We start from the raw sequence: 17289 nt of genomic DNA, 5'->3' as shown, positions 1-17289 counted from the left end.
TTGATTCTGTCCATGGGGAAATTTTTCAAACTGAAAAGTAGCTATCTTTCTACATACTTACAGTTCATGATTAACGTAACAACCAATAAGCTCTAGTTGTTTCATTAATCATGAACTGCGAGTATGTAGAAAGTGTTGACTTCTCAGTTTGGAAAATTTCCCCATGGACAGAATCAAAGTCCTTGGGTGTACTTAGCCGTTTTAACGATTTCAAACGAAGATCGGATTGTGAGTGCCGTTTCTGACGAGCGAGAACGCGTCTTGTGATCCTAGCCATTCCTCGGATCCGACATATGGCCGTTCCTGTCATTTTAAATTTGAGTTAAACTGTATTGCACGACAGCTGCATCGATAGGAGTTCGTGCAAGTTTAACGCGATCTTTCTCAATGGAATGTGTCAACATCACACGCTACCATGATCGGGAATTCTGTAAACGTACGCCGTGGGAGAATGGTACTGTCCGATCTAGATCAGATCAAGAAAAACGAACGTGATCGTCGACGAAGGTTACGCCAGGAACAGGTATGTCGGTTCGTCGAAAATTTTCAGATTTGGTCCGGTTCAAAGCAGTAAGAGATTCTCGAGTCTCCGATCTATTTCAATTAAAGTTTACATAAACTAACCGAATTGTCAATTTCCCGTGTTGTATCGGTTGTATCTGATTGCATCATGCGTGTTTTGACAATGTAAACACAGGCCTGTTCTTTGTCACTGCACGAGGCGCCAGTAAAACTTTTTATCTTGCTTTCGCCAAACTTCAAATATATATCTGTTGCATTTTAATCGCAACAAATGTACAACTGGTTCAGCTACAAAGAACAGACTTCATTAGTCAAATTATAAAGTGACATATTGCATTACAGGTTCGGCAGCAGTCAAAGGAAATATCAAATCGAATTTTAGAGCGCGCTAATAAGATAAAGAGGGAAGAACTTAGCAAATTGGAGAAAGATGGGAAGTCAGAACTCAGGCAAATGCACAATAGAAAAATTATGGACATACAGCGAAAGTATCAGGAAGATTTGGAAGACATCGGTCAAGCTCACATCTCTGCTGCTTTGCAAACAGACGCAGACGCGATAATAGAAGAAGAGGCAAGGAAAAATAGAATTATGGCTTTCAAAAGAGGGAAGGATGCTGCGGAGCGCATGAAGGAAGCAAAGCAGATAGAAGATGCAGAAGCAGCTCATCAAGAAAGATTACGTAAAGTACGGGAAACAGAAAATGTAAGGGCCGCGATGATAGCCAAACTTCCGAAGCCACCGTTCTCTGAGGAAAACGACGAAGCGGAAAGAAATCCTTCTCAAAGTGCAAATAAAGAATCTATGCACGAAGCATTAACTCCGAAGAGAAAAAACAAAAAAGTTTTTCCAAAAAAAACACCCAGAAGGGCAAGAAAGCCTAATCTAAAGGAACATCAGAAAGCATCATCACCAAAACCAGGTCCTTCAGGATTACAAATGAAATCTACTGAACAATTTCACAAGTTGTCTTCGAGGAAGAAAGCAGATCAATACATATCTGATCGTATAGAACATGATGATACAAGTGATGATCAGATGCCACGTAGGACAGTGCCAACCATGAGCACTGTACCAATTATACCTGACAAAACAGCAGGGTACAATCCGGAAGATTACACGCAAGAAACATCTGATAACACAAGCAGTGTCAGTAGTAGTTCTAGTTCAAGTAGCGACGATTCGTCATATTTTTCCGATGCTGTAGAACAAATTACAAATTGTAGTAAGACTCCGAGAACTTCAGTTTTAATAGAAAATAAAGTACGCTCGCAATATGGTCACAATATGCATCAAAAACGTATCTCTGAGCGACCTCTTGTTATGGTTGAAAGAGTCGATATTAGAAATGAGCCAAGTGCAATGGAAGTGGCGCAAGCGATGAAAACCGCAGAGAATGTAAAAACACATGTATCCAAAAGTCTTAAATCGAATGCCCGACGTCGTGGTGAAGATGCGCTTTTGCGGGAGAAAGTACGAAGAGATTATCAGGTGCTTCTGCAAAATTTAGATCATCTTGCGCAGGAAGAACGCAAGCTGAAAGCTAGTCAAATTCCATCCGCGGAGGAAGACACGTATATGCGATTGCATCAGAGAACTAAGTGCCAAGAGGAACATCAAAAGAAGTTGAACCGTACAGTTAAAAAGGTTCTCTGTACAGACGGTGCACCGACTCGGTGCACTCGTCTCACAGAAAGAGTTATTACTTTACCTATGCAGAAAAGAGAAAGTGATGTACCTCATTCCACATGGCAAGATCCTCATCTCACTGAGGAGCGGGCAGATGTTTGTTATACACCTCAGGATAAAGATAGCGAGATTCCATCCCGCGAAGAACAAATATTGGATATGTTGAAAAAAGTTGAAAGACAAAAAAGATTGTTATTACAAGAGTTTGGCGCCAGTTTACCAGATAATATATTTAATGTCAGCATGAAACCGCTCTTTGAGTCTAAAACGCCGACGAAAGTCGCTTGTACCACCAAGCCCTTGTCACCTGAAATTAAAGTTATAAATATGTCTAGCAGCGAAGAATGCGTCAGAAAGAATTGCAAGGCGAAAAATTACGAAAAATCACCTGTAAAAAAAATTGAGATTGCTGTACAGACAGCACCAGAAGAGAAAACTGGTTCAGCAGAGAATAAAGGTATACAAGTGGAATTACCTCAAAAGGACGTGCATATGCTACATTCCAATACAAGAGACACAACTACACGAGTACCTCATCCGATTGAACCAATAGTTACTATCATTACACCAGAGGCAAACGATAGCAACAGTAATAACAATGGTAATAATAATAACAATAACAGCAATGGTAGCAATGATTCAACAAGCTCTGAAATTAGTGACATGATTATTGAAGTTGGCAAGAAAGAAGTAATTGTAACACCTAAAAGAAGGAAAAATAGCGTGAGAGTATCTAAACGACCATCACCTCGAATTTATCAAAAGATCCGCTCAACGTCCGTTAGTTCTAAAGGGACGTCGCCCATGAAAAGATTCTCAAAATCTCAGTCAGGCACTCGTCTGACTCCTCAAAAAAAGACGAGGTGTTCGGATGCGCCGGATACAGTTACTAGAAGAATTGATGTACACGTGAGCAGATCTGCTCAAGTCGGCGATGAGTCGGATCCGTCACAGGAAACGAGAGTATCGATAGATGCCAGCGCGGAAAGCTCACAAACCCTTTCAGGCGTGAATGATGAAGATCAAGCTTCGGGTAAACCATATCGGGTTCGGAGCAAAATGAAAAGGTGGATTCGAATGAAAGACACTTCGGACACATCAACGTCATTTGCAAGTCCACCGCCGATAAAACCTAGATCAGCGTTTGAAGCTCTGCCTAACGTCACGCCGATTTTAGAATTGTTAGACACTCCAAGACTTGAAGAATTAAGAAGATTACAACGGGATGTCAGTCCTGTTTCCACACCGGAAACTCCTTCGCCGCGTACGATGAGGATGCCATCGAACATTCCACACCGTGAGAGGATTAGCAGGATGCTTAGATTTAGCTTCAATGATTCTCAAACTAATGACAGCGCTGTGATATCGACGCAAGACCAGTCTACGTTAACAGATCCATCAGATATTTGTCAGAAATCTGAAACGTCGAGACGTATATCTGCTGCTTCACAACAGCAATCCGAATTCTGTATGTGCAAAAATCCCGAATGTAAATTATTACATATGAAACTTGATGATATTCACGATTATGCTTTGAAAAATTGTCCCGAAATATTGCAAAAATACGAAGAGCTACAAAACTTGTGTTCGGAAAGAATAGCATCTTTAACTGACCTCATTGAAAAAGTACGAAATGAACAAAAAGGTAAAGTATAATTATTTATTTAATATGTACAATTTAACTTTAATTATTTGTAACATAATATATTTTTGAATTCTTGCGATTGTATGTAATTTTGTATGATTTACTGCTATATTTGATGAAATAATACATTGAATCTGATTGATTATGTTGATAGAACATTTTGTACAAATAGCACAAAAAACTTAAAAATAATATATATTTATTACAGATATTGATTTTTCGCTAATTAGTCCAAGCGATGAAACTAGCTTAATGCAATTATCTACACCGAAACCAGCACGTAACGATGCGCAAGCAGTACGTAGAATGATTGATAGTATAGAAGCGATTCATGCCCAACTTGCAAAAACTCTTCTTGAGTCGCAAAGAATACGAGGAAACGAAGCAGTTTCAAAGGATGAAACTTCGTGTGATGCGGAAATCCAGGCGATCACTTCTACACCCAGAAGTAAATTAGTAGATACTGTTAAGGCACAGGGATCCAAAGTAGTAGAAGGCAAAGCTAAGCCAAAAATTATAAACAATGAAAAAGTTAATATACAGCTTAACCGATTTAAAATGCAGCAAAAACCTCAAGCAACGCCAGCAACGAAAACAATGGAGCGTAACTCTTGGCCCCCGTGTACACTTTCTCTTCACGAAGAAGAGATCATAGAGAAATTGTCGAAAGAAATTTTGGAGCAGAGTAAAAACTTGGACAAAACAAACACCGCCTTGGCAGCTTTGAAAGAAAATGATGAAATACAGCATAAAGTGTCGTCTTTTAACGATTTTAATCTAAAACAGAGTGCCTTAGAACATGAAAAGGATAATAGCATAACAAAGGACTTTAGTTCTATTCCAGAGGTAAATAGCATATTTTCATTTGTATATGTTGAATATTTGTATATTTAAAAAATATAAATGTGAAAAAAGTAAGATATATGTATATATATTATATATAAATATATAAAGATTTTTTGTGACATATTAAAAGTATGACAAAATAATACTGTTTATGACAAAACAATTTCTATGTATAAGAGTAATATTTACATGGTATACATATTTTTAGACGGCGAAAGAAAATGATTTTATTCCTATATTAACGGGCATTCCAAAAATATTGCGCAATCATGGAAATGTAATGTCAATAAACACAAGGCCTAAACCTCCCATTACATTGTTAAATGGACTGTACAGGTAAAATTAATAGTTCTGTTTAGTATGAATATTTTATTTATATTTTTGTTTAAAATTTTTATATTTTGCGAACTATTCTAACTATATTTTATTTTAATCCAAACAGACCAGAATTAGAATCATCAGGACATGAATTATCAACAATAGTGGAATTTGATACAACAGATACAGCTAATAAAAGCAGCAAAAGTCCAGCAAAATGTAAACCATCTGTTCACGTGGCTCCTTTACCCTTTCAACAGAACCAACATATCTCAAAGATATCAGCAGATTCGTCATCTGGTATAAAACATTCCACTGAAAAGTTAAATTTTGCACAGAAATCACAAGAAACTACGATTTACAATTCTCCTGAAAAGTTAAAAAGTATGACTGATTGTATTACGGAAACAAAAATTGAGGCTGAACGGGAGTACATGCTCGAAAAAAGTAATAAACAGTTACAATGTAATACAACAATCGAAGAACCCGTTTCTCAAGCAAAGGATAAACTTGGTTCTTCTATGAGTACTGATCTTAATAATCCACTTAAGGACAGTAAACATAAAACGACGTCTACTAGTGCGTACAGTTTTTCTGGGTTATCTGGTATTTCCGAAATAACGAGTTCTCCATCATCAGACATGTTAAAGCATACTTCATCTCCAGAAGAAATGGAAACTGCTTTGAAAAAACTGGGTTTAGGTTGGGCAGTTACGACGCTAAAGAAAACTCGAGAAGCAAGTGCTCTTAGTTCCTCTTCAAATTCGGATGTTACACCAATAAATACAGCGAGAAGGATGATTTCTCCCACTAAAAAACATCATGATTCGAATGGCTTTCCGGATATCAGTGACGTATCATCGATATCGATTAAAGAAGCTAGTAAAAGTACCGAGCAAGCTGTGCTCTTAAAAGGAAGGACTTCCACGCCTAAATTCCAAAATTCGAATTCCAATAGTGAAAGGTCTAGTACTACAAATACATCTGAAAGCATTCAAGATCCAAGTGACAGTTTAACTGTACCTAATGTGTCACTTACAAAGACAAAATCTGATAATAAGCAATTACAAAGTCCTTGACAGAAAGTGTTTTATATGTATAATTTTATTGTTTACTTATTTAAAGATATATACTATTATATTTGATTTTTTATGGGGAATAGTTATAAAATAGGATATTCTCAATGTGGGACCATTTTTGAACATTGACATATAAATACATTTTTATCTTAATCAATATACGCGCACGATTGCTATAACAAGTAGTGCGGTCATACTTTTACTGTGAATAATTCAAGAAAGAAAGAGATAAAAGAGAACTATACATTATTTTTTAATATTACAAGAGTCATTGGGATTTTAACTATGGGATTTTAACTTTCCACGCATTCCACGTCAATGTTCACACTACATTCTCAAATATGAGTGTGTAGTGTGAACATAGATGTGGAATATCTTTATTGAGGCAGCCATAGTTAAAATCCTAATAAAATATTAAACCCACAGATATCTATCTAACAAGATAAACCGCAATCAATACATTATCTGGATTGCGCTAACTATAACAAGGCTAACTATAACAAGATAAAATATTACAATAAATATACAATTTTTTTATATCTTATAATTTTTAAAAAGTTTATACATAAACTTTTTTAATTTTATATTTTGTTAGAGAAATAATTGCATTTATAGAAATGAAATGATTATTGGTTTATTATTGATTATAAATGGACGAAATATTCCAATGAATTATAACTATCAAATTATGACTATCGTGTTCAAATTAAAAATTGAAACATTCTAATAAATTTAAGCATAAAATTAAACACATTAAAATATCGTGTTATGAGTACATGAAATTAAGACTGACAGCGTAACATTCTAAACATGAACGATTTTTAGAAAATGTATAATTTGTAAAATAGAGAAGCTATAAAATTACTTTTAAAAAATAGAAGATATCTATGAGATGTGCATATACTTCTGCATATTCTCTTATTTTATACCTTATATCAAAAATATTAAAAGTATACGTTTCGTACTCACTTCTGTGAATTGAGTATGAAAAGAGGAGAGATGCCAATTGTATTAATCAATATACGTGTATATATTTATAATGTTAATATTTCTATGTGATGAGAGATTTAGCAATATATATTATATATTTGCTAAATATAATAGAACCTGATAATTTAAAAAAAAAATTTATATATTATGAGATATAAATTTATAAGTTTTCTTTTAATAATATTACGAAAAATAAATATATAATTAAATATTTTATAAAAATATGTAAAGTATTTCTCGTCTAATTCGTAAATGCTTTATTCGTAAATGCTTTGAACATGCACCTTTTCCCGCTTTTTTAATTTTGATAGAAGAGAGGAAAAGATCATCTAAAATATACCGTATTGTTGATAATCATCGGCGTATATACATAAAAATTATGGCCAAAATGTATTCGAAAATGTAGCGATAACATAACGCAACCAATTGAATTCCAATTCCGCTGTCTACTTTTTGTTTGCAAGTAACCTCAAAAATAATCTTTCCCGTTTCGGTCGTTTCCTCCAGTTTTCTCGTTTACAAGTTCGTGCTGCTGCCGCTGTAGGTCGCTGCTAACGCTGGTTTTGCTTTGCGACAGTGAGTTTGCACGGAGCAAAAGGAGAGGCGGTACTCTCGATAGCGACAAGGGTATATACATGTTTAGAATGCTGTACATCGACGGTACATATTTTCCTTCACGATTCTTTAACGCTTCTCCAAACGCAATGGGCTTCCCTCGGCGCGTTTAACGCCTGCCGAGGAAAACTAAGATCGTCACGAGCCAAGCGCGAGAAGGCATCGGAGGGGGGTCCCCGCCAGGATCGCGGAGCCGAGACTCGTTCAGTGCCAAACGTGACGAACGCTGAGCGATACGGTTCATAGGCAGAGCGCAGAGAGAAGTCCCGAAGATCAGCGAGAAGGAGTCCGTCGATACGCGACGTGTGGTGACTGTGCACGCGTCGTGACGCCAAACCGCCACCCTACACGCGACCGTCCTAGCAGTATTATTCACGTTTTCAGCAAGGTCCCGCACTACTCCGATTATGTCGATAAATTGGAGGAATGCGATACAACGTTTGTTTGGAAGCATTTGTTGAGTATCCTGAACAATGAGTTTCTTCCTAGGATTGCTGGACGCAATTTTAGTAGCATACAGTAAGTAAGCTGTTATTATTTATTCAAAGCGGACGCACGGACGTAGACGACTGATCTCTGCAAGAGTGACTATGAATGTTCGCTTTGAGATTCTGTACAGTTGACTTTGACAATCAACGAATTCTTGAAAACTTTCCTCATTTATACATGTCATAGATTATTGTTTATAGATTTTTAATTCATATCTGTTTTAAGAGAAAAAGTCTGAGATAAAAAAAATATATTTTAAGTACATAGATGTAATGGCAATTTTTTAATTATAAATACCAGCTTTAAATACAAAACAAATTGCCTTGCTTGATCTTAAAAGGTATATATTTATTTGTTTCTTCAATCTCTGTTTATAGTTGCTGTTTATTTTACTCAAAGGATTTTTTTATGTAATTATATTTTATTTAAATTGATACAATCTTTTCTGATATTTTGATTTATATAAAAATTGTTTTCCTTGTCTTTAATTGAAATGAATATAGCAGAGCAATAATTGAGTTTTGTACATACATATACTGTTATTTGTTTTAAAATGGAATTTTTTGATAGTCATTAAAAATTAGTTGTAATATTTATTTAAATTGATATAAATTAGTAACTTTTCTTGAAATTTTACTTTGTATAAAAATTCTTTTCCTCATATTTAATTAAGATGGATATGTAATAGCAATAATTAAATTATCTGTTATTTGTTTTAAAATTGAGTTTTCTTTATAACTGATAATCATTCAATGTTATGATATTTATTTAGACTGATATAAATTAATAACTTTTTCTAATATTTTATTTTATATAAAAATTCTCTTGTCTTTAATTGAGATAGGATATGATAGGATAATATTCTTGAATTATCTATATATTTTTGTAGAATTAAATTTTTCAATAATTGTTCAAAATTTGTTATGATATAAAATGATTGCAAAATTATTTTGCAATCTATAATGTATAAAGAATGTAATAAAGGAATACCATTAGAGATATTCATATATATATATTATGGTAATATCTACATCAGATTGTTTTATATGGAAAATATGTTATATATTATTTAAATAATGATTTTAACAATAAATTATATAATTAATCTTAATTATTCCAGACTGAGAGAGGATATATGGAATCAAAATGGCACGCAGACGTAAAACTGAAGTAAAAGCATCTGAGAAATCATCTCATAAATATGTACCTGTACGCAAATCTAGCCGACAAATAGCTAAGAAGCAATTGGAAGAAAAAAAGATAAATGGATATATTACACAGACATCTTGCTCAAACAGTTCGGAAGACTCTAAGTTTACTAGTGAAGGTCATAGTCAAGTTTTTTCCAAAAAGAATCAAAATTCTCAGAAGAAACACAAACATAGAGCTATTTCTAGTAACAGTGTAATTGTAAATAATGATAATGCTGTATACAATGCTACTCAATATAAGCAGGATGTAAGTGAGAGTGACAGTCAAGATGGTATAGATAATATGATTAAAAATTCAGAAAAACTTAGCCCAGAGGATGTACAGCAGGTTGTTGTTGGTAATCCAAGTCCAAGCAGTGAGCTTGCACCTGTGTCAACCAAGGTAGGAACATGGTCGGAAGATGTTGTAGAGGAAATGATAATCTGTGAAGAAATGCAAATGGAGGGAGATGGAGACAATAGTTATTCCTTGACGCAGGACACAGTTGTAGTTGAAGAAGTATTACTTGTAAATGAACCTAATCTAGAAAACAAAAATTTTGTAGAATTTACTGTGATACAGAATGAAGAGGTTGATGAATCTATGGCAATGACATCTGAGTCAGAAAAGATTCCGAGTAATGAATATCATGCTGTTGGAAAAGATGTTAATAGTGTACATATGAACAAATCAGAAAGTTCCATATCAGCCATGCATACAGATGAATCAGTAACTTCGTGCAGTAGTGGAAATAGTAATACTACGGATTCTAACACAGATAAACCTTATATTAACAAAAAGAAAATGGTATTGGAAGAAAGGAATAGTAAAAAACAAAAGAACAAGACAATTTATGATAAAATTAGAAAGGAAATTTCAGAATCGATATCTGAAAAAGTTTGTTTGTGTTCTATCAAGGATGATTCTGGTTCTTCTACCGAGGAAGATAGTTGCAAGCGAGAGAGCAAATACTTACCAGCAAAAAATATGCATGTAGATACGTCAAAGGAAGATCCATTTAATAAAATAGATAATAAACTGGCGAATATGCAGATAAGCGAATCTTCACAAGAGATACAAAAGTTGGTGAATGATCTCTCTAGTGTGGAAAGCATCGATTCTCCAATACAAACTCCTTTAAATATGGAGAAACTGTCCCCAGTCCAATTAAATATCGATGATGAAAGTAGTTCGTCAATATTAGATAAAATGGAACAATTACATTGTTCAAATAATTCTGTTAGTTCTCACGTTAAAGAAATATCGTTGAAAACTATGGAACCCAACAATATTATTAAAAATCAAGAACGAAATATTTTAGAATCCAATTCTTGCATTGATAAACTTCAATGTACAGATCGAGTTTCATTAAAATCAAAAGTTACACAAGACAAGAAAGGTCAGCCAAAGAATTCAGAGCATCTAACACCTACTGATGAATATCAAGATAGTGAAGGAGATAACAACAAAGTTGATAATGAGGATATCAAGTTGAGCAGCAGCAGTGAAAATAGTAATGATACATTATTGTCATTAACTAATTACAAAGGAAGGGAATTTGATATAAAAAACGCAATTAACAATACAAGTGATGTCGATAAAAAAGTTGAATTCAGAGATCGTAGTGGAAGCATTGATACAACAAGCTCTGAAAATGGTTCAAATAGTTCAGGTGTCAGACGAAGTAGTAGAATTCGATCTATTGGATTGATGAAACAAAGGTATGAAATAAAATGGAGTTTAATCTTAATATATAAAAAATGTAGAGCATATGTTTGTATTGTGTAGAGCATATGTTTGTATTGTTTTAGTGTGATGAAAATTTATGTATATTTTTAATAACTTTTAAAAATAATTTTTTAATAAATAAAATATTTTTTAAACAATTTTTAATATATGATTTTTTACATATTACATTAAAAATTTTTTGTATATGGAGAACAATTTTTTTTTAATTCTCTAGAATTATCTATTTACAGATTTTGATATAAAGAAATCAATTTACTTTCAGATCTCGTGGCCGTGGTTTGGTTACAAAACCTAATATAGATATCTCAAAAGCTATTCAGCAAGAAAAAGTAATTAATAATACAAATTCTTCAATTATTCAAGAAGTAAAAATGGATAATTTTGAGACTCAATGTGATAAGGAAAATAATTCTAACAAAATATCAACATCGATTGATACTTTGACACCTCTAAGTACTAGTTATAATGCGACAGGATATGATTCTGACTCTTCAAAGCCAGTTAAAGTAAAATCTCGTTGGCGAAGATCAAGTGAGCTTGAAATGGGTGGATCAAACGCAGGATTTGGATCTATCATTGCCCCTGTATCAATGCTTGGATCATCTATTGCGCCTCCACCTGAACGTAATGCACCAGTAAATATAGGAGAATCTACGTCATCAGAATCGAAATATAATGTTATTAGTACAAATATTAAAGTTTGTACAGAAACAGAGCAAATTAAAAATGAACCAGTGATATCCAGTAATATTTCTACTATTTCAACAGTAGCACAATTTCCAAAAACTATAGGAGCAAAGATTTCGTTGCCGATGGTTCTCGAAACAGAAGATAGAGAAATGGAAGAAAGATTGAGTCAATTTGAGCACTTGCAAGAAAATTTGTATCTTACAGAAAGGTACGCGGAATTGAAACGTTAATGTTCTTTTTAATATATATGAATGGTTTTCCTAATAATATATAGTACAATTATTTTTTACATATTTATAAGATACTAAATCTTTATAACATTTGTTGTATTAGATATACAAACAAGGAAACTAAAAGAATGGTATGTGATTGTTTTTTAACGGAAGAAGAAATTGAGAGAGGAGAACTTGGTTGTGGGGAAGATTGCCTTAATAGACTTCTCATGATAGAATGGTAAGTATACAATTTTAATAAGATTTTAATTTTTCAATTTATGTTTGTACATGATACAAATAAACAATGTAATAATGAAATAAAATAATATTTTCCTTAAATTTAAAATATATAATAGAATATAAATGTATATAGCAGAATAGAAATTAATTGTATAAACAAAAGTAATATTAAATAATTCATATAATATTAAATATTTTCTATTTATTAGTGGACCTAGATGTGTAGTAGGTGATAGATGTACAAATAGAAGATTTCAAAATTGTGACTATGCTAAATGCGAAGTTTTTCGAACAGAGAAAAAAGGTTTTGGATTACGTGCAGTTGTCAACATAACGGTGTAAGTAAAATTTTAAGCGAGCAATAAAAAATACACACACACACACACACACACATGTGTATGACCGCTCAAAAAAACGCAATAAAAAACAACATTTCTTTTATATTGTTATTCTTTCATATTATTCTTTTATATTTCAGGGGTGAATTTATAATGGAGTATGTAGGTGAAGTTGTAGATCCAAAGGATTTTAGACGTCGAGCAAAAGAATATTCCAAAGATAAAAACAGACATTACTATTTTATGGCATTGAAATCTGATCAAATTATAGATGCTACTATGAAAGGAAATATATCTCGATTCATTAATCATAGCTGTGATCCAAATGCGGAAACGCAAAAGGTGAGGATGCTTTGTCCTACAATTGCCGAAAATAATCTTTAAGAAAACAAAAACGATAATACACATTTTACATTTTACTGATGATTAAATACTTTTAGTGGACAGTAAATGGGGAATTACGAATAGGTTTTTTTAATAAAAAATTTATAGCGGCTGGCGAAGAAATTACATTTGATTATCATTTTCAACGTTATGGGTATGTTTTTTTTTACATTTTATTACATAGTTATTAAGTAGTTATTTATTTGTGTGGATATAAATAGAAAAAAAAGAAAATCCTATATTTATTTTTAATTGCAATTTAGTGCAATTTATTATTTGTTTAAATAATAGCAAAGAAGCTCAAAAGTGTTATTGTGAGGCACCGAACTGTCGAGGTTGGATAGGCGAAACACCTGAAGAAGAGAAGGAGAAAATTGAAAAGAAAGAAAAGCGCTATGAAAGAGATACGAAGAAAAAGAAGGAAGAAAAGAAACCTGCTGATTATATGGAGGATGAGGATGTAAGTATAGTAGTGTAATTAGTAATATTATACGAGTTAACATGGTTTGTTAAGCTGACTTCTTCATTACATTGTTTTTTTATATTTCATTTTAGTTGGAGGAAGAAATAGATAAGTTGTGTTCAAGTGGATTGAAAAACCGTGCGCACACATTAACATTAAGTAGATTGATGGTTCGTAGCAGAGAATTAGAACACAGAACACGTTTGTTACGTGTTATTCAAAGTGGCGAACAACCATGTCGAAGATTATTCTTGGATTATCATGGTTTACGTTTGATTTGGAGTTACGTCATGGACATCGCCACAAACGAATCGGAAGAAGCTCAACAATTTCGTTTGGAAGTGCTGAAAACTCTAAATACACTGCCAATACCAAACAAGACGATGTTAATGGATAGCAAAATTTATAGTGTAGTTGAAAGATGGGCGAAGAGATTATATCTTTCTCCAAATACTGATTCCCCAGAAGATGATCAAATTAAATCAAAGATGAGCTGTGAAGAATTGAATAGTAATTCTGACAGCAACGAGAAAAAAAGTTCTGATGAACATCTGAATGACATTCCAGATAAAAGTAATAATAATATCGAAAGTTGTTTGGCAGTCAGTGAAGTTAAATCCGAAAATACAGACCAAAACCTTATCCCTGATTTAGCTTCAAGTCTTCTTGCTGAATGGTCCAATCTGAAAGAAGTTTTTAGAATACCGAAAAAAGAAAGAATTGAGCAGATGAAGGAGCATGAAAGAGAAGCAGGTTATTTTCGAGAATATATTAATGACATCGAAGGTCAAAAGTTATTAACATTTATGTAACATTACTTTGATTTTTGTTGTAGATCGGGGATATAGAGAAGAATTGGAGAAAGAAGAAAAAAGAGGCACTTCTTATGATAGGTATGTATTTGTGTGCTTAATGTATCACTATAATTATACAACTCTTTATGATGCTTCATAATGTACAATTGCAAATAAACACGTTAAGTTTAACATTGTAATTTATTAATTTCACAAACGTTTTAGGCATAGATCTGATAGATATAGTCGAAATGAAATAGATAAACGTGGCGATAGGAGACGAGGGCGAGAATCTCCAGAAACTGATCATAGTAGAACGAAAGATAAAAGAATAGAAGAACGAAGTCTAGTTCCTATACCACGAATGACAAAGTATGAGCGTAGGCAATTATTCGCACTGAAAGTTGCGAAAGAAGAGGAGGAGAGACAACGTCGTCAACAACAAGAATCATGGCAAGAACATGAGAACAGATGTTTGGCATTGGGTATAGATCCCCATACTACTGCCATGGTTGATCCTCAGACTGGTTACCCTGTTTTTTATAATCCAACTTTAGGCCAATGGCAGCATTATTCTACTCAAGGTCATATTAATATATTTTATGTTTGAAGATGTTAATTTTATAATCAAATTTCTATATAAAATTTAAATATCTAATATGGGCAATAAAATATTATTTTTATAGATGGAGGAGAAGCGACGCAACAATGCACTCCTGTATACGTGGGAAACACTCAATCTACTAGTATAATTGGTCAGAATTCTCACGTACTATCATCAGGAGTGACAACCGATATGTCGTCTGGAATTACGACTGGTATTCCACCTGGTGTACCACCAGTAGCTTACTCATTAAGTCAAACGCCTGTGTTCAATCAAACATCTTCCTACTCTTTGATATCACATCCACAACCATATAATGAAGGGCAACTACCTCTTCCAAATAGTTTAGTGTCTGTTCATGGTGGCATCCCTTCTACATCAATTCAAACGTCTCTTTATAACATCGAAAATCCCGCAGATCAGCAATTTTCTAATCTAACGCCCGCGGAAAATGTCACGAGTCGACCACAACCTGAAATTCCGGCAATAGATTTGCCACCAAAATGGAAGAGTGCGACGGATAGCAGAGGTAGAACATACTATTACCATGTGAAGGAAAGAATATCGCAATGGTTACCTCCACCGCCCGATCATATCGGAGTACAGCCAGACTCTTCGTCTACCTCGGAATCTAGTGAAGAATCCAGTTCATCGAACGAGGATGACGAAGATATTGATGATGATCACAACGATGATCAAAGAAGCGACGACGTGGAGGCAAGTAGCGTTCTAACAGACAGTCCTTTGAGCATATCTAGGCCAAATGTATCTAAAAAATTAGGTGGTCATAATCTAATTGGAAGTTCACTGCCGTTCCCTGAATCCAAGAAGAGAAGAGATGGATTAGTTCAAGAAAGAATTATTAGTGTAAGTATAATTTATTTTTTATATCTATCTTATATCAATATTAAAATAAGTTCTTGAAAATATATACAAAATGTTTAATCGTTAAAAAAAGAAGCTACTCCATTTTCTATATCATTATGTTAAATTTGTTGATACTAATATGACTTGAGCTTTTATACTTCGCGCGGTTTTAATCGATTCGTTATTCATATTACAGCCACGTAGAGAAGAAGATCGTATTGATCATAAAACGTATAAAGAAATAAAGGATAAATTACGACGACAGAAGGAAAGAACAAAGCTGAAAGATCATGTTGACAAGATGAGAAAACATAGACGAAGTAATAAATCAAAGTCTCATTCGCGACATGGATTAAGCAAGGTGCAACAACCAACATCAGCCGAAATGTCTCCTATGTCCGAAAGGAAAATTAAGGATACATTTAGAATAAACATGGCTAATGTGATGGTTCACTTCTTAAATCCATATAGGAAAATTGACTGTAAGCAAGGTAGAATAACCAATACCGAAGACTTTAAGCATCTAGCTAGAAAGGTATGTTTAATTTAAGTAGATAGATTCAGCGTATACAACAGTGCTCTTTATGATTTTGTATATTCTGTTACAGTTAACACATTTTGTACTTGCAAAGGAATTAAAACATTGTAAAAGCGTTGACGAATTACAATGTAATGATAATGTTAAACATAAAGCAAGAGATTTTGTACGTAAGTACATGAGCAAGTTTGGGGCAGTGTATCAGAAAGGTACAGACGAAGATTAGCTGTAATTTATAAAAAATGAAAAATTGTTATTTATTACGCGTGCACTTCGGCTATTGCGAAATATATTTAGATAAATATATATTTAAGCTCGTATGTAGATACATATTTGTAATTGTATTATTGTAAAATAGAGACAAGTTTGTATATGCGTGATAAACGTGTTTTCATAATTTAGCAGTTAATAAAATTTTAGCAAATTTTTAATTTTTCCATGTGTTATGTATAAATTTGACACATGTTCATTAGACATACCAATTAGGCATGTTGTATCTTTTATAAATATTGTAACTTATATGCCAATACACATGCACACACACAGTGTAAAAAATATATACTCTGATAGTTGTATAAGATTTAAACCTACCTTTCGGTATCAGTGTCTTAAAGTTAATACTCAAGAAATATTTATTTGTATACATTATGCAATAACTTCTGTAAATAATACTGTAAATGAAATTACAACTGCTTCCCTGGGTTACTATTGTGCTTGTTGATTCATGACTGTCTGATGCTTATAATAACTGGACAAAAGATAGAAACATAAATCTTGCATTTATAAATTTAGTTTTGTATTACTGACGTTTTGTCTTTACACATAAAATGTGATGCGTGATTTTCGAAATGAAAGCAATGTAAATCATTAAATAAAATGAATTCTACATTTATTTATAATAATTATTTTTTGTGGGATTAGCAATCGATTTTTTATTTTATTTATATCTCATATCTTGTATCATGCAACGTTTCTTCTAAATTAATTAGGAAATGTTTGTGTACACAATTTACTATAAATGAT

At 33.2% G+C, this 17289-nt stretch overlaps 2 protein-coding genes across 2 annotated transcripts; both read left to right on the top strand.

The window, feature by feature from the left end:
* The first annotated feature begins 203 nt into the window (after window positions 1-203).
* Window positions 204-6588, top strand: LOC105208080. Its single transcript, XM_011177837.3, has 5 exons — window positions 204-523; window positions 865-3856; window positions 4065-4702; window positions 4911-5038; window positions 5145-6588. The coding sequence occupies exons 1-5, from the start codon at window positions 416-418 to the stop codon at window positions 6097-6099; spliced, it is 4821 nt and encodes a 1606-aa protein (XP_011176139.2). The 5' UTR covers window positions 204-415; the 3' UTR covers window positions 6100-6588.
* A 1046-nt stretch (window positions 6589-7634) lies between these two features.
* On the top strand, window positions 7635-17053 carry LOC105208079 (histone-lysine N-methyltransferase SETD2). The gene is made up of 14 exons (XM_026134223.2): window positions 7635-8223; window positions 9314-11105; window positions 11396-12031; window positions 12157-12276; window positions 12488-12616; window positions 12757-12958; window positions 13057-13154; window positions 13292-13460; window positions 13556-14216; window positions 14299-14356; window positions 14483-14841; window positions 14944-15728; window positions 15925-16263; window positions 16337-17053. The coding sequence occupies exons 2-14, from the start codon at window positions 9340-9342 to the stop codon at window positions 16490-16492; spliced, it is 5478 nt and encodes a 1825-aa protein (XP_025990008.2). The 5' UTR covers window positions 7635-8223; window positions 9314-9339; the 3' UTR covers window positions 16493-17053.
* Window positions 17054-17289: the final 236 nt, after the last annotated feature.

This window comes from Solenopsis invicta, chromosome 1, assembly GCF_016802725.1.
Source record: "Solenopsis invicta isolate M01_SB chromosome 1, UNIL_Sinv_3.0, whole genome shotgun sequence".
NCBI classification, from domain to species: domain Eukaryota; kingdom Metazoa; phylum Arthropoda; class Insecta; order Hymenoptera; family Formicidae; genus Solenopsis; species Solenopsis invicta.
This window is presented reverse-complemented; position numbering and strand designations above follow the sequence as displayed.